Raw genomic sequence first — 17505 nt, 5'->3', positions numbered from 1 at the left:
CCCAGCTACTCAGGAGGCTGAGGCAGGAGAATTGCCTGAACCCAGGAGGCGGAGGTTGCAGTGAGCCGAGATCGCGCCATTGCACTCCAGCCTGGGTAACAAGAGCGAAACTCCGTCTCAAAAAAAAAAGAAAACAAGGTTCTGGATATAAAGGCGGGGAGTCGGGGGCGATATCCCTCAGCAGTGCAGTGCTGCCCAGTGGGATGGGGCGATTCATCATTGCAGTCATTACTGTCTTCATCACCACCACCATTATCATTATTGTCACTGTCATTTTTCACCATTTACACCACCAGAGTGTCTGCCAATAGCTAAGTGCTCTAAACAGACCTTACTGAAACTACCCTTGCAAAAATTATGACAGTGAGAGACATAACTGATTCCATCTTGCTTCTGACCTCACAAGCTGATTGTCTTTACTCATTCCTGGGTATAGGCCAGGCTTTCCATGGAAGAAATTTAGTGTGCAGTTTAACCTTAAAACAAAGGTAATAGGACGGGTGCTCAGGGACATGTTATTTCATTTTAATAAAAAGTGAAACCCGGCCGGGCACGGTGGCTCTTGCCTGTAATCCCAGCACTTTGGGAGGCTGAGGCAGGCAGATCACCCGAGGTCAGGAGTTCGAGATCAGCCTGACCAACATGGAAAAACCCCTGTCTCTAAAACAAACAAACAAACAAACAAAGATAATAATAGTCCCTTCCCAAAACTACCCCCCCACACACACACTTATCTGGGGATGGAAGTCACCTTTGTAAAACTAATAAAAGACCACAAAGTTTGAATTACAGGAGGGGTCTAAATTCTGCTAAGACCTGTGCATAGATAAACGATAACTAGTCAAGCCAGGCAAGGTGGCTAGGCCTGTAATCCCAACACTTTGGGAGCCCAAGGCAGGTGGATTGCTTGACCCCAGGAGTTTGAGACCAGCCTCGACATTAATTCAGTCTTTCAAGGTTTCTCTGGGGTTCCCTTGGTCAAGAGAGTATCCATTCAGTCAGTTGGGGCCTAGAATTTTATTTTTATTTCTTGCAGTTAACCTATTATTATCATTATTATTTTTGAGACGGAGTTTCGCTCTCGTTGCCCAGGCTGGAGTGCAATGGCGCGATCTCAGCTCACCGCAACCTCCACCTCCTGGGTTCAGGCAATTCTCCTGCCTCAGCCTCCTGAGTAGCTGGGATTACAGGCACGCACCACCATGCCCAGCTAATTTTTTGTATTTTTAGTAGAGACAGGGTTTCACCATGTTGACCAGGATGGCCTCGATCTCTTGACCTCGTGATCCACCCGCCTTGGCCTCCCAAAGTGCTGGGATTACAGGCTTGAGCCCCCACGCCCGGCCCAGCAGTTAACCTATTATTAACAATTAAATTGTAAAACTTACAATGAAATTTTTTTAAAACAAAGGTAATACCTATTTAAAACCAATCACATCTCCAGCCTGGGCAACATGACAAAACCCCATCTCTATAAAAAACATAAAAGTTAGCTGCGTGTGGGGGCATGTGCCTGTAGTCCCAGCTACTCTGGAGGCTGAGATGAGAGGCTTGCTTGAGCCCAGGAGGTGGAGGTTACAGTGAGAGGCGATCACACGCTGTACTCCAGCCTGGGCAACAGAGCCAGACCCTGTCTCAGAAAAATAAGATAAAATAAAACAAAACCAATCACATCTAATTATCTTTTTATTTCAACCACCTGGTCAGTTTGCATAATTATTTTGATTTAATTTGAATGTGGCTATCTTCTTGAGGATGTTTATTCATGCATACCGAAGTAATGTGCCGCAGCATATCTTTTCCTATGGTATAATTCAAAAAATATATATATAAATATATATATTTGATCTTTGTACACTGGCACAGAGCTTTTAAAACACTTAGAATTTCCTGAGTGATAGAGTGTCTTTTGTTACTCATAACAAACCTTTTTCGATTACTTGAGTTTATGCTAATGAGATGAGCCCCACTTAGAGTGGGGCTCTTAGCCTCAGGAGCGGTCTGGTCACCAGAAAGGCCAAGTGATTAGAGGGCGGGAACTTTTAGCTCTACCCACTGACCTCTGGGAAGGAGGAGGAGCTGGAAATTGAACTCTATAAAAACTGTTGAACAATGAGATTCCAAGAGCTTCCAGATTGGCAAACACATTGAGGATAGGAGGGTGATGCCTCCAGAGAGGGCGGGGAAGCTTCATACCCCTCCCAGCATAGCTTGCCCTATGCATGCTTCCCATTTGTCTGTTCTCAAGCTGTATCCTTTATAATAAGCTAGTAGGCCGGGTGCAATGGCTCATGCCCATAATCACAACATTTTGGGAGGCTGAGATGGGAGAATCTGTTGAGCCCAGGAGTTCAAGACTAGCTTGGCCAACATGGTGAGACTCCCCATTGCTACAAAAAATACCTCCCCCCCAAAAAAAGCTAGGTGTGGTGGTATGTGGCTGTAGTCCCAGCTACCTGGGAGGCCGAGTGGGAGGAACACTTGAGCTCAGGAGGTTGAGGTTGCAGTGAGCCATGATTGTGCCATTGCACTCCAGTCTGGGTGACATCACACAGTGAGACTAAAGCAGAACAAAGCAGAAAACAACTTGTGTCCTTTGTAATAAACTGGTAGGCCAGGCACAGGGGCTCATCCCTATAATCCCAACATTTGGGAGGCCGAGGGGGGAGGTCGGTTGTTTGAGGCCAGGAGTTTGAGACCAGTTTGGGCAATATCCTGACACTCGATCTCTAAAAAAAAAAGTCTTTTTAAATATAATTAACCAGCAAATGTAAGTAAAGGTGTTTTCCTGAGTTCTGTGAGCCATTTTAGCAAATTATCAAATATAAGCAGGGTGTTGTAGAAACCCCCAATTTGTAGTCAGCTGGACAGAGGTATGGGTGGCCTTGGTGTCTGAAGTGGGGACAGTTTTATGGAATTGAGCCATTTAACTTGTGGGGTCTAATGCTAATCTGGCTGATTAGTGTCAGAATTGAAATGAAGTTGTCAACCAAAGAAGAATAATGAGATTGATAAATGTGGAAAGGAGAGCTTTATTTCTCACAAAGGGTTGCAGCCTCCAGGGCAGCCATTCTGAGAGGCTGGGGAGCACAGCCTGGGTCCAGAAGCCAGAAACAGACACTTCAAAGGTAGAAGAATGAGACAGGGATTTATGCTGAATGGTGTGGCCAAATATACATATTCAATAAGCTATAGAAGGGGTCATGAATATTTATGAAGGTAGAAGCATGCACACACACAATTGAGCTTCATACCTTTATAAGGAACCCATGTTCAAAAATGGTGGTGTTAGCATTATCTGAAGGTGGAGTTTTCCAGTGCTCTGACATAAAAAAGTGAAGCAGAGGACATAAAAACTCTTACTGCACATCCTCTGTAGACTGATCAAAACCCCTTCATGATTGGTGACGGTGGTGCCAAAACCACAAAAGAAGGGGCAGCAGCAGGCCACTGGTTGATGGTTCTGTTTAGCCCTTAGAAAAAAAAGCCTAATCACAGTTGGTGGGGGGTATGACAAGGTGTGTCCAACCTCCCATCCTGTCATGGCCTGGAACTGTTTTCAAGGTTTCTTTGGGGTCTCCTTGGCCAAAAGGAGAGTTCATTCAGTTGGCTGGGGGGATTTAGGATTTCATTTTTATTTCTTAAATTGTTGGACACCCAGTTGGTGTCAGAAAATCTGAAGAATTGGTTGGTATCAGAGAACACACTCTAACTTCCCAACTCCACTTTCAGGAAAGTGGTGTCTGGAAATCAGCCATGTCAGCAGCATTTACACCACAGAAATTAGCAGATGCCTTCCCTGCCCTCATCCCGGGAAGTCAGTTGTTCCACACTGACGCCCACACTGACTTCATAGGCCCAGGGTATCCAGTGGCCTGGGCAGGTTTTCCCTTGCTCCTTCCCCTCTGCCCCCTCCAGGACAGAGCCTGGGCAAATGGGAATCCAAGTGAGTCCTCACCCACCACCTTCCTTGTGCTGACCCAGGACCCAAAACCCCACATTTAGCCCCTTCCTTCAGGTCTCTTGGAAACTTGGACTACAGTGGCTATCCTCACAGAGCCTACTGTCTAGGGGCACAGGGATACAGATATTAAACAGCCATCAGATCACTCTTCCATTAGCACTTGTGATCAGTGCTACAAGGAAATCTATAGGAGGGTGTCAGAGACTATGGAGATCCATCTCAGAACATGGCTGGCTATAAGTGTGTGTTACTGAGTGGCTCTCAATTAATGTTTGTTTTACAAATTTAAACAGAAATCACTTTTAAGTTGACATCCAGAGGTTGAGTAGTATATTAGTTTCCTATTGCTGCTGTAACACATTATTGATAGTGACAGGAGGCAGACAAATTCCTAGACAGGGATGGGTTCCTGAGGACACTCGACCTTCAGGCCAAGGACAGTCTGAAGCCTGAAAACCAAAAAACCCAAGCTGCCAATTCTGGATAGAGTCCATGACCAGAGTGAGAACCTTCATCTCCACATCTTACCCATTCTCTCGATTGGTTCCTTCTTCATGAGGCCTTGTAACCAAACGAATGGTGTCTTTTCCAAGCCCACCCATGGACCAATCAGCACACATTCCCCCATTCTAAACTCATAAAAATCCCGGACTCAGCCTCACAGACAGTAAGCTGATTTTGGGTACCCTCTCACTGCTGAGAGCTTTCTTTCTGTTGTTCAATAAAACTCTACTCTGCCTTACTCACTCTCTGGTGACCCCATACCTTATTCCTCTTGGTTGCAGGACAAGAACTCAGAACTCACTGAACCACGGGAACTAAAAAGCTGTAACACTCCTGTTCACTGAGCTATGGGCGGCAGAAATAAGAGCTGTGACATTCCCTCCCACTCGCTGAGCTGTGGGAGTGAAGAAGCCGCTGGTGCCACTCCTTCCTGCTCGCTGAGCTACAGGAGTGAAAAACTTGACGGCCTAACTACACATTTATTATCTTACAGCTGTGGAGATCAGAAGTGTGGAGTCCTGAGAAGATAAGTAAGCAACTATGAGGAAGGGGGCCCTGAGCTGGGGAGGGCTCTAGGTGGGGAAGAACAAGAAGCAATTGTTCTAAGAGATAACTAATTACAAACAATGATCTCTACCTCATTCCACTGGCACAATGACCTCATCCCCAGGGCACAATGACCTCATTCTGCATGCAGCCCCCTCCAGCACAACCCTATAAAACTTCCTTCCAAAGCTGGGTATGGTGGTTCACGCCTGTAACCACAGCACTTTGGGAGGCTGAGGCAGGTGGATAACCTGAGGTCAGGAGTTTAAGACCAGCCTGACCAATATGGTGAAACCCCATCTCTACTAAAAATACAAAAATTAGCCAGGTGTGGTGGCAGGTGCCTGTAATCCCAGCTTCTTGGGAGGCTGACACAGGAGAATTGCTTGAACCAGGGAGGCAGAGGTTTCAGTGAGACAGGATCAAGTCACTGCACTCCAGCCTGGGCAACAGTGTGAGGCTCCATCTAAAAAAAAAAAAAAAAAAAAAAACCTTCCTTGCAGCCCCAGTCTCTTTGCAGACAACGCATTCTCCATTCTCTGCTGTACTTCCCATTGCAATCTGGAAAGTATTTTCATAACTTCTCTAAGAAATCTGTCTTTATAAACAACAGTCTTGGTAAATTCCCTTACCTCCTGCACCACCAGCCCCAGATAGTTACTACTCAAGGCAGGTCTAACACATATCAGCAGGGCTGTGTTCCTTCTGGAGAGGCCCTAGGAGAGAATTTCTTTCCTTGCCTTTTCCAGCTTCTAGAGGCCCCTAGCATTCCATGGCTCATCTCCCTTCCTCCCACTTCAATCCCAGCAGGGAAGCATCTTCAAATTCTTCTTTCTCCTCCTCCATCATTCTCTCCCTCCCTCTTCATCTCTATTTTTATGTCTAGTCACATCTTCTTTAACTCTGACCATCCTACTCCTCTTTCCCTTAGAAGGACTTGTAGTGATTAGCATTTATGTGTCAACTTAACTGGGCCATGGGGCCCAGATATTTCATGAAACATTATTCTGGCCAGGCATGATGGCTCAGGCCTGCAATCCCAGCACTTTGGGAGGCCAAAGTGAGCAGATTACCTGAGGCTAAGTGTTCAAAACCAGCCTGGCCAACATGGTGAAACCCTGTCTCTACTAAAAATATAAAAATTAGCCAGGCACGGTGGTGCACACCTGTACTCCCAGCTACTGTGGAGGCTGAGGCACGAGAATTGTTTGAACCTGGGAGGCAGAAGTTTCAGTGAGCGGAGATCACACCACTGCACTCCAGCCTGGTGACAGAGCAAGATTCTGTCCAAAAAAAAAAGAGGAGGAGGAGGAGAAGAAGGAAGGAAGGAAGGAAAACAAGAAGAGGAGGAGGAAGAAGGAGGAGGAGGAGGAGGAGGAGGAGGAGGAGGAGAAGAAGAAAAAAACATTATTCATTTCTGTGAAAGTTTTTTTTTCTTATTATTATTTTTGCCCCCCCCCGGAAAGTATTTTTTTTTAAAATTAGAATAACATTCAGATTAGTGAATCGTGAGTAAAGGAAATTATTTCCCACAATTCGGGTGAGCAGTTGAAGGCCTGAACAGAACGAAGACTGACTGACCTCCCTCTACCGAGAAGGAATTCTGCCAGCAGCTGTTTCTGGACTCAAACTGCAGCTCTTCCCTGGGTCTCCAGCCTGCCAGCCTGCCTATCAGATTTTGGAACCACAAAGTCTCCACAATCATGTGAGCAAATTTCTTTTTCCTTCTTTTTTTTTTTTTGAGACGGAGTTCCGGCTTGTTGCCCAGGCTAGAGGGCCATGGTGTGGTCTCAGCTCACAGCAACCTCTGCCTTCTGGGTTCAAGCAATTCTCCTGCCTCAGCCTCCCAAGTAGAGGAATTACAGGTACCTGCCACCATGCCTGGCTCATTTTTGTATTTTTAGTAGAGACAGGGTTTCACCATGTCGGCCAGACTGGTCAGGCACTCCTGACCTCAGGTGATCCACCCACCTCAGTCTCCCAAAGTGCTGAGATTACATGCGTGAGCCACTGCACCTGGCCTGAGCAAATTTCTTAAAATATATCTCTCAAGTCGATACATAGCTACACATACTTTTGTTTTTTTATTCTCTGGAGAACACTGACTAATATAGGGCCCTTGTGATTACAAGGAGCTCACCCAGATGATCCAGAACAATCTCCCTATCTTAAGACTCTTCTTTTTGGCGGGAGTGGTGGCTCATGCCTGTAATCCTAGCAAGACAGGGGCAAGAGGATCACCTGGGCTCAAGAGTTCAAGACCAGTCTGGGCAACATAATCAGCTCCTGTCTCTTTTTAGAAAATTTTTGTTTAAAAAAATTTTTTTTAACTTTTTATTTATTTATTTATTTTTGAGACACAGTCTCTCTCTGTCACCCTGGCTGGAGTGCAGTGGTGCAATCTCAGCTCCCTGCAATCTCCACCTCCCAGGTTCAAGTGATCCTCCCGCCTCAGCCTCCCGAGTAGCTGGTATTACAAACGTGGACCACCATGCCCAGCTAATTTTTGTATTTTTAGTAGAGATGGGTTTCACCATGTTGGCCAGGCTAATCTCAAACTCCTGGGCTCAAGTGATCCATCCGCCTCAGCCCCTCAAAGTGCTGAGATTACAGGCATGAGCCATCATGCGTGGCCTAATTAATTAAGAGACAGAATCTTTCTCTGTCATCCAGGCTGGGGTGCAGTGTCGTGATCCCAGCTTATTGCAACCTCACCCTCCCAGGCTCAAGCAAGCAATCCTCCAACCTCAGACTCCCAAATAGCTGGGACTACAGGTGCACACAACCACACCAGGCTAATTTTTTTGTATTAAGATTCTTCTTTATTATTATTATTATTTTTAAAGACAGCATTTCACCACGTTGGCCAGACTGGTCTTGAACTCCTGACCTCAGCTGATCCGCCCACCTTGGCCTCCCAAAGTGCTGAGATTACAGGCATGAGCCACCACGCCCAGCCTGTATTAAGATTCTTAATCATATTGGCAAAGTACCATATTCACAGGTTCTGGGAACTGGAACATGCACATCTGTGGGAGCTATTATTCAGCCAACCACAGTCAAGTTGAGATTTAGGGTCAGGGTCATGGTGAGGATAAGTTTCAGAATAAAGGTAAACTTGAGAATAGGGTCAGGGTCAGCATGAGGGCTGGAATCAGTGAGTCACTGTCAAGGTCAGTAGAGGGTCATGGTGACTGTCAGGGTGAAGGTCTATTCCTAGTCAATGTCAAGGTCAGCGTTGGGGTGAGGGTCAGGTCACACTTTCTGCTTTAAGAGTCATGGTGCCAGTCAGGGACAAGGCGATAGTCAAAGTCACTGTAAGGATCAGATAAAGAGTCAAGTTGAACTTCATGGTCGGGGTCAGTGTCAGAATGTAGGTCAGATCAGAGAAAGGGCACATTTAGAGTTATGGTGGGCAGAATAATGGCCCCCAAAGATGCCCATGTCTTAATCCCTGGGACCTGTGAACATCCCGTTACGTGGCAAATTTGATTAGGTTGCTAATCCTTTTATCTTGAGGTAGTAAGATGCCCCGGATTATTCAGGTGGATCCAAAATAACCCCAAATCCTGGCCATGCATGGTGGCTCACACCTGTAATCCCAGCACTTTGGAAGGCTGAGTTGGGCAGATTGCTTGAGCTCAGAAGTTCGAGACCTGCCTGGCCAACATGGCAAAACCCACCTCTACTAAAAATACAAAAATTAGCCAGATGTGGTGATGTGCATCTGTAATCCTAGCTACTCAGAAGGTTGAGGCAGAAGAATCATTTGAACCCCGGAGGCAGAGGATGCTGTGAGCTGAAATCATGCCATTGCACTCCAGCCTGGGCAACGGAGTAAGGCTGCCAAAAAAAAAAAGAAAAGAAAATCTCCTTAAAAGTGGCAGAGAGAAGCCAGAGAACAATCTTCAGAGTGATGTAAAGTGAAGATTTGACCTACTACTGCTGGCTTTGAAAATGGAGGCAGGGGCCACAGACCAAAGAATGTAGGCAGCCGCTACAAGCTGGAAATGGTGAGGAAACCGACTATCCCCTAGAGCCTCTAGAAAGGAATGCATCCCTGCCAATCCCTTGATTTTAGTACAGTGAGACCCATGGCTGACTTCTGACCCACAAAACTCAAATTTCAAGTGCAGGAACAAATTTGGGTGAAGGTAAGAGTTAGAGTTAGAATCAGGTTAAAGTTAGGTGCAGGGTAAGGGTGAAGTCAGGCTCAAGTTGAAGGCTGGAGGGTGAGAGTGAGTGTGTGATTTGGTGCCAGGTTCAGGCTCATGGTCGGGGTCTCTGTGAGTGAGGGTCAAGGTCAGCATAAAGGTAAGAGTCAGGGTGTTAGGCTCAGGGTCAAAGTCAGTGTCAAATTATGTCAATTTGAACATCAGGGTCAGAATTATTGCAAGGGTCAGGGTTAGTAAGGTCAGGGTGAGAGGAGAGGAAGTTAGTGTCAGAGTAAGGGTCCTATTCAGAATGAGGAAAATCAGGTTCAAGATAAAAGTCAAGGTCAGAGTCAGGAGCATGGTGAAGGTCAGGGACATGATCAAGTTCTAATGAGGTTCAGTTTTCAGAGATAGAGTGGAGCTCACGGTCAAGTCAATGTCAGAGTGAGGGTAAGAGAAAACATTCATGTCAGGGTGAAGGTTAGAAGGGTCAGGGTCATGACCAACTCATGTGCAGGGCTGGGGTCGGTGTGAAGGTTAGGGTCTGATTAGGTGGAGGTGAGAGTCAGGGAAAAGGTGAGAGACGAAGTCAGGGTCAAGCTGAGTTTACGATCTGATTGAAGGTCAAAATCAGTCATGAGCTACACATGGATTATGGCCAGGTTGAGAATCTGCTTCAGGCCAGGGTCAAGGAACAGGGGAGTCCTAGGGCCTGACTGACAACCAGTGTCAGCACTGTTGAGTGTGAGAATCAGGTCAAGGGCAGGATTAGATTGGTATAAGAGATAGGGTCAAGGTCAGGGCCAGAGTCAGGGTTAGAGATGAGTGGGGGGTCAGATTTACATGACTTCCATGTTCATGGTCAAGGTCATGATAGGCATCTGGGTGAGGGTCATGGTCAGAGTCAAAGTGAGCATCAGTGCTAGAGTTAGGATGAGGTCAGGGTCAGTCACCGATGCTGTTTGGCTGTGTCCTCCACCAAATATCATCTTGAATTGTGGCTCCCATAATTCCTACATGTTGTGGGAGGGACCAGATGGGAGAATAATGGGGGCAGTTTCCCCCACACTGTTCTCATGGTAGTGAAAAAGCCTCACGAGATCTGATGATTTTACAGTATAAGGGGAAATCCTTTTCACTTGGTTATTATTCTCTCTTGCCTGCTGCTGTGTAAGACGTGCCTTTTGCCTTCCACCATGATTGTGAGGCGTCCCCATCCATGTGAAACTGTAAGTCCATTAAACCTATTTTTCTTTATAAATTACCCAGTCTTGGGTATGTCTTTAACAGCAGTGTGAAAACAGACTCATGTTATACATCGGTACCAGCAGAGTGGAAACGACTTTGGAACCGAGTAACAGGCACAGGTTGGAAGAGTTTGGAGGGTTCGGACAAAGACAGGAAAATGTGAGAAAGTTTGGAACTTCACAGAGATTTGTTGAATGGCTTTGACCAAAATGCTGATAATGATATGGATAATAAAATTTGGGCTGAGGTGGTCTCAGATGGAGATGAGGAACTTGTTGGGAGCTGGAGTAAAGATGACTCTTGCTATGTTTTAACAAACAGACTGGAGGCATTTTGCCCCTGACCTAGAGATTTGTGGAACTTTGAACTTAAGGGAGATGACTTAGGATATCAGGCAGAAGAAATTTCTAAGCAGCAAAGAATTCAAAGGAGACTTAGCTGCTGTTATAAGCATTCAATTTTAAAAGAGAAATGGAGCATAAAAGTTGAAAAAATTTGAGGCCTGATGATGTGATAGGATAGAAAAGGAATCCACCTCCTCCCCAGCCCCCGCTTTTTGAGAGGGAGTCTTGCTCTGTCACCAGGCTGGAGTGCAGTGGCACCATCTCAGCTCATTGCAACCTCTGCCTCCCAGGTTCAAGTGATTCTTCTGCCTCAGTCTCCCGAGTAGCTGGAATTACAGGTGCCCACCACCACACTCAGCTAATTTTTATATTTTTAGTAGACACAAGTTTTCACCATGTTGGTCAGGCTGGTCTTGAACTCCTGACCTCAAGTGATCCGCATGCCTCAGCCTCCCAAAGTGCTGGGATTACGGGTGTGAGCCAAGCCACCATGCCCAGCTGAAAAACTGGTATTCTGAGGAGAAATTCAAGCCAGCTCTAGAAATTTGCATAAGTGATGAGAAGCCAAATGTTAATTGCCAAGACAATGGGGAAACCCCCAGGGCATGTCAGAGACCTTTGCATCAGCCACTCCATCACAGGCCCAAAGGCCTAGGAGGAAAAAATGATTTTGTGGGCCAGGCCAAGAGCTCGCCTGCTGTGTGCAGCCTAGGAACTTGGTGCCCTGCATCCCAGTTGCTCTAGCCGTGGCTAAAAGGGACCAAGTTACAGCTTGGGCCATGGCTTCAAAGCATGTAAGTTCCAAGCCTTGGCAGCTTTTATGTGATGTTGAGCCTCCAGGTGCACAGAAGTCAAGAATCAAGGTTTGGGAACCTCTGCCTAGATTGCAGAGGATGTATGGAAAGGCCTGGATGTCCAGGCAGAAGTTTGCTAGAGGGGCGGGGCTCTCACAGAGAGCCTCTGCTAGGGTGGTGTGGGATGGAAATGTGGGGTTAGAGCCCCCACACAGAGTCCCCACTGGGGCACTGCCTAGTGGAGCTGTGTAGAGGGCCCCCATCCTCCAGACCCCAGAATGGCGGAGGCACTGACAGCTTGCACAACGTGCCTGGAAAAGCTGCATTCAATGATCATCTTGGAGCTTTAATATTTGACTGTACTGCTGGATTTTGGACTTGCATGAGACCTTTAGCCCCTTTGTTTTGTCCAATTTCTCCCATTTGGAATGGCTGTATTTATCCAATGCCTGTACCTCCATTGTATGGGGTATACCCTAGGAAGTAACTAACTTGCTGTTTATTTTACAGGCTTATAGATGGAAAGGACTTGCCTTATCTCAGATGAGACTTTGGACTTTTGAGTTAATGCTGAAATGAGTTAAGATTTTGGGAGACTGTTGGGAAGGCATGATTGGTTTTGAATTGTGAGAACATGAGATTTGGGAGGGGTCAGGGGTGGAATGATATGGTTTGGCTGTGTCGCCAGCCAAATCTCATCTTGAATTGTAGCTCCCATAATTTCCACATGTTGTGGGAGGAACCCAGTGGGAGATAACTGAATCATGGGAGTGGTTTCCCCATTCTCATGGTAGTGAATAAGTCTCATGAGATCTGGAGGTTTTATAAAGGGAAAACCCTTTGGTTTGGTTATTATTCTCTTTTGTCTGCTATGTAAGACGTGCCTTTTGCCTTCTACCACGATTGCAAGGGCTCCCCAGCCATGTGGAACTGTAAGTCCGTTAAACATTTTTTTTCTTTTCTTTTTTTTTTTTTTTCTTCAAGACGGGGTTTCACCATGTTGGTCAGACTGGTCTTGAACTCCCAACCTCAGGTGATCAGCCTGCCTTGACCTCCAAAGTGCTTGGATTACAGGCGTGAGCCACCGCGCCCGGCCCTGTTAAACATTTTTTTATAAATTACTCAGTCTCAGGTATGTCTTTATCAGCAGCATGAAAACGGACTAACACAGTCATGGTAAGAGTCAGGGTCAGGTTCAGAGTGAAGTTCAAAGTAAGCATTAGAGTCAAGGTCATGGTCAGACTCAGAGTGAGACACATGCCCAGAGAGGGCCTAGATGAGAGTGAGGGTGAAGGTTAGGCTGCATGTCAAGGTCTGGGTAAAGGAGGTCTGGGTAAAGGTCAGCATTAGGGTCATGGTTAGAGTCAGGACCATTATCAAGTTCAGAGTAAAAAAGGTGTTAGGTTGAGGCTCAGGGTCAGGTTAAAGATATTAGGGTTATAGTCAAGATCGGCATGAGGTCAAGATATGAGGGTCAAGGTCAGGATCAGCAACCTCTATGCTACTTTCTGACACCAGGTACTGGCTTTTGTGGATGCAACTTTCTGAAATGCTCTTCCTCCATTTACCTGCATGTCTTCCTCCTTCACGTGCTTGGACCATGCTGCCTCACACTCCCTGACCTTTCACTAGGATGTGAATGTCACAAAGGCAGTGATCTTGGAATGAAATGTTTTGCACATCAATGGGTCCCAAGCACAGAATAGGCACTCAATAAGAGTTTAACATCGATGAGTATGCATTAAAGTATTCCTGTAAAAAAGTACATCTGAGGGGCCGGGCGCGGTGGCTCAAGCCTGTAATCCCAGCACTTTGGGAGGCCGAGGCGGGTGGATCACGAGGTCAAGAGATCGAGACCATCCTGGTCAACATGGTGAAACCCCGTCTCTACTAAAAATACAAAAAATTAGCTGGGCATGGTGGCGCGTGCCTGTAATCCCAGCTACTCAGGAGGCTGAGGCAGGAGAATTGCCTGAACCCAGGAGGCGGAGGTTGCGGTGAGCCGAGATCGCGCCATTGCACTCCAGCCTGGGCAACAAGAGCGAAACTCCGTCTCAAAAAAAAAAAAAAAAAAAAAAAAAGTACATCTGGGAATAAAATATAATAAACTGTTCACAGTAGTTCTCTCTGGAGTAGAATTGTAAGAAAGCGTCATAGAAAATTTGATACCTGTTCATATTGTTTTGTTTCTTAAAAAGTAACACTGAATGGAACTTTTCATTTTGAGAGAAAGCAAATAACTTTAGTGTTTGACAGAATGATTGGCACAGGTACTCACCAAACTGTAGCTACAAATCAAACTTCAAACAACTGGCAGCAGCCTTCCTGCAAACCCTGGAGCACCGTCAAGGAAATGCTACTCTAGTTCCCTCATCCAAGAGTAAAAACAGAGAGGCAAGACAACATAGAGGGTCTTTATTAAAAGCAGCTGAGACCATGCCTCGGTCCTCTGAGGGGATGTATTTCCTCACGTTCCATTCCTTTCCCGCATTTCCATTCTCTGCAGGCTACAGCTTGATGCACAAAAAAAGGGGGATCATCCTAGATATACTTATACACAACCTTTGAGGGCACAGTTTGGAGGTGGAGTCGCACAGGACATTTGAAAAAGTGAGACAGCAAAGTTTCACTATAGCCCACAAGGAAGTAGAATTTGTGTGCAGGCAACTGCCTCAGGACCAGGGCACAGATCTCCAACTGGTTAGCCCGGCGCTTTATAACCAGCTCGTCAGCCAGGCAGCCTGGGAAGGTACCCCACATGAACTTGCGAAGGAAAACATCCTCCACTGTTCGCTCTGCGGCATGGTCCTCCCCATCCAGGTTACCTGAAGAGGGAAGGGCATCATAGACAAGTCAACCTCATTGCCCGGCGGCCCTGCCGTAACTCGAGAGTCAACATCCAAAAGCACTGAGCACAATCCCACCCTTCACCCCCACCCTCTTCTCTTCTCTTCTGCAAATAGAGTAAGAAAAACAATGCTTTAAAGTTCAAGGTATGTTATGTCATTAATTCTCAAGCCAATTCTGTTTAGTAGGTATTACCATTATTCTTATTTTACAAAAAGGAAGATGGAGGCCTGAGTCAGGGTACAAAACTCAGATGATGCCACCATATCTAAGCCCTTTCCCAGCCTTTTTTGGCTGCCTTATAAAAACACTGGCCATCCCATGAGCCAGAAAGATGAGGCTACCAGCTATTTTGAGGTTAGGGACATGAATCTTCTCATGAGCTAGGCCCAGGGCTTCCACCAGTGGATTCTCAGTGTGAACCCTGGATCCCCTGCAGCCTTCACAATGTCCATTAAGAGTCTGCTCACATATATCCAAACCTCAGACCAGAACCTGATAGAGTGGGTTACAAGCATCTGCATTTTAAGTAAGTTCTCTAGATGCATCTCAAACATCCAAGTTGAGAACTCCCGTACTAAACAAAACACAGTTGGTTCTCAATAGCTCACAGCACTTATGTTCTATAAAGTCACTGCCAACACTGAGTGAATACTGAACCATTGCTCCTAGGGGAAATAAAGGGTTAGGCTCCTTCTAGCCTCTGAGCACCATATTTTTGTTAATAAGTCAATACATAACCTAGTTTCATTTGTTTCGGTTTAAAGACACCTTACTTAATATATATGGCTGATTCATTAACATTGAATTTAGGGCCAAGAGCAACTCATGCCTGAAGAAAAATTCTCTAATACACATATGTTCTCCCAAAGGCAATTCACAGCCTTCTCCTGCCTAGGAACACTAGATAGCACTTCAGCACTGCAGGGCCATTTTAAACAACAAAATCACTAACAAAAAGGACAAAAATGCAAAAAAAAAAAAAAAAAAATCTAGACCATAAAAAGGATACTTTTTACAGTATGAGAATTGAAACAAGGCAGAGCCTTGCCCACCTCAGCTTGGAACATGCAGCTGGGGGCTGGCTGCTTTACCCATATCTCAGAGTGACCTTGAAAGTGTCCAGAGTATTGATTTGGGACTTAAAAATAAATTTTAGCCAGTAAAATCTGAAAATATGGAATTCATGAATAATGAGGGTCGTCTGTATATATTTATAGAGAAAAAGTTGTGCATGAGTGGAAAACTGCATTCCTTAGAGCGCACTCTTCAATGTTATCAAATTCTATAAGGGCTTCACTCCTTTCCTTGACTCTGAGCTTATTTTACAGCTCTGTAAGTTACAGATAACTGATAAGAATGCAAAATAATTCTTGTATGTATATACACAAGTAAAATAAGTTCTGTTCAGTGGAGGATCAATTGAATCCCTGCCCTCCATGGAAAAAGTCAGTTTTGCATCCATCTTCAAATTTGATTCAACATCCTGATCTATATATGTCTCTGCTTATTTTATGTCTCCTTTGAGTTGGTTCCACAGATTTCTGACCCTGGCATTATTTCCCGAGTTAAAAGAAACCTGTGACACGTGTTCATTTTGTTTACAACACAATCGTATTGAGTGCTCCTTTTGGAGGACTGAGGTTCCCGCACCTGTGTGCAGCGACAGCCAGCCCTTACGGTGGGCGATGTAGTGCGGCGCGTGTGCCTCCTCGTAGGTCACCGGCTTGTCTCCCTTGCTTACGCGGACTCGGGCCGCCCGGTTCTAAGAGCAAAAGGGGCCGTGACTCCACGAGACCCCGCATCCAGAACCCTACCCCGAGCCCTGTTCCCCCAATCAGCTGGCACTGCTCCCCGACCCCAACCCCAAGATCCCCGCGCCCCGACTCTAGCCCCGTCTCGGACCCCCACGCCACGCCCCCTTCAGCCCTCGCCGCGTCCCCGACCCCGCCCCAACCCCAGCCCCGACCCCGACCCCAGCCCCGACCCCTGCTCCGAGCCCGGCCCCCGCCCTCGCCCTGGCGGTGCTCACCTTGGCGCAGACCGCGGAGGTGTGCAGGGCGCGCCAAGTGCAAGGCAGCTCTCGGCTACAGGACAGCACCTGCAGAGGGAGGGCGCGTGAGGTGGAAACCAGGGACCCCACCTCCGACTCGCCGGGACCCGCCGCATCGTCCACTCACCCTTGGCCTCAGCAACCCACTGCACACGGAAGCCGCCATCTTAGGTCGCGCGGAACGCAGCGCGTACCACAGCGTGCTGCGGGGTGGGGGCGGCTGCGGACGAGACCAAGTCGGAGGTGCAGGGGCGGGGCAGGGCCTCCGTGGGGCGGGCCTCCGCGGGGCGGGGCCGCGTGGCGCTGTGAGCATTCACTCCCGCCTTCCTCGCATCCCTGTGAATGCTCAGCCTTGTGAATGCTTATCCCGCCGCTCTTCACTCTGTCACGATTGCTGCTTACATTAGATTTCAATCTGGAAATTTGAGGGTGCGAAACGTGAGATTTCCTCTTCAGCGCTAGTACCGGGGATGGGTGTGCGGCCCACCCGACCCAGCCCTGCCCAACAGCATTCCCGGGGCTCGAAGAGGAGTGAAGCGTTTTCCCAGGTCCTTGGAATTAGGCTGCTGAGTTCTGCCTCCAAATAATATTCGTAAAAAGCAAAACAAAACAAAAACCCTCCAGGCTCTTATCAACAAGTAAAGGAGAAACATGTTTTGGTTAAAACGTCACCCAATTCTTCAAGGATGACTAATGCAGTTATGCAAGGATGGGTTTGCCACATGTGGCCATACTGGTGACTGGCTCCTGGGGAAGGAACATTTTAAGTATGGGGGAAAGGGCCAGAGAGCAAGGAAATTCATGAGAACATCTCAGGGCCTGTAATGCTCAAACCAGTGCGTCGCCACTATAATTGGAATCCAGTAATTATTAATGTCAAACGGAAAAATAGCAACACTGGATATTTTATTTTAGAACTCACCACGGTAATGGGTAAAACACGGGCTCTGGAGTCAGACCCATGTATAACAATCTTTTTATAGTTAAGACTCAGTTCTATTATCTGTAAAATGCGTCTTGGCCGGGTGCGTGGCTCAAGCCTGTAATCCCA

At 46.7% G+C, this 17505-nt stretch overlaps 1 protein-coding gene across 1 annotated transcript; it reads right to left on the bottom strand.

The window, feature by feature from the left end:
• Positions 1 to 13952: 13952 nt before the first annotated feature.
• MRPS24 (mitochondrial ribosomal protein S24) lies at positions 13953 to 16722 on the bottom strand. Its single transcript, XM_032244403.1, has 4 exons — positions 16582 to 16722; positions 16434 to 16502; positions 16055 to 16166; positions 13953 to 14379 (listed from the first exon to the last, which is right to left on the bottom strand). The coding sequence occupies exons 1-4, from the start codon at positions 16618 to 16620 to the stop codon at positions 14096 to 14098; spliced, it is 504 nt and encodes a 167-aa protein (XP_032100294.1). The 5' UTR covers positions 16621 to 16722; the 3' UTR covers positions 13953 to 14095.
• Between the last annotated feature and the right edge of the window lie 783 nt (positions 16723 to 17505).

This window comes from Sapajus apella, unplaced genomic scaffold (assembly GCF_009761245.1).
Source record: "Sapajus apella isolate SASKATOON/1434 unplaced genomic scaffold, GSC_monkey_1.0 scaffold54, whole genome shotgun sequence".
NCBI lineage: Eukaryota > Metazoa > Chordata > Mammalia > Primates > Cebidae > Sapajus > Sapajus apella.
Note: the sequence above shows the minus strand (reverse complement) of the source record. Positions and strands in the feature narration are given on the sequence as shown.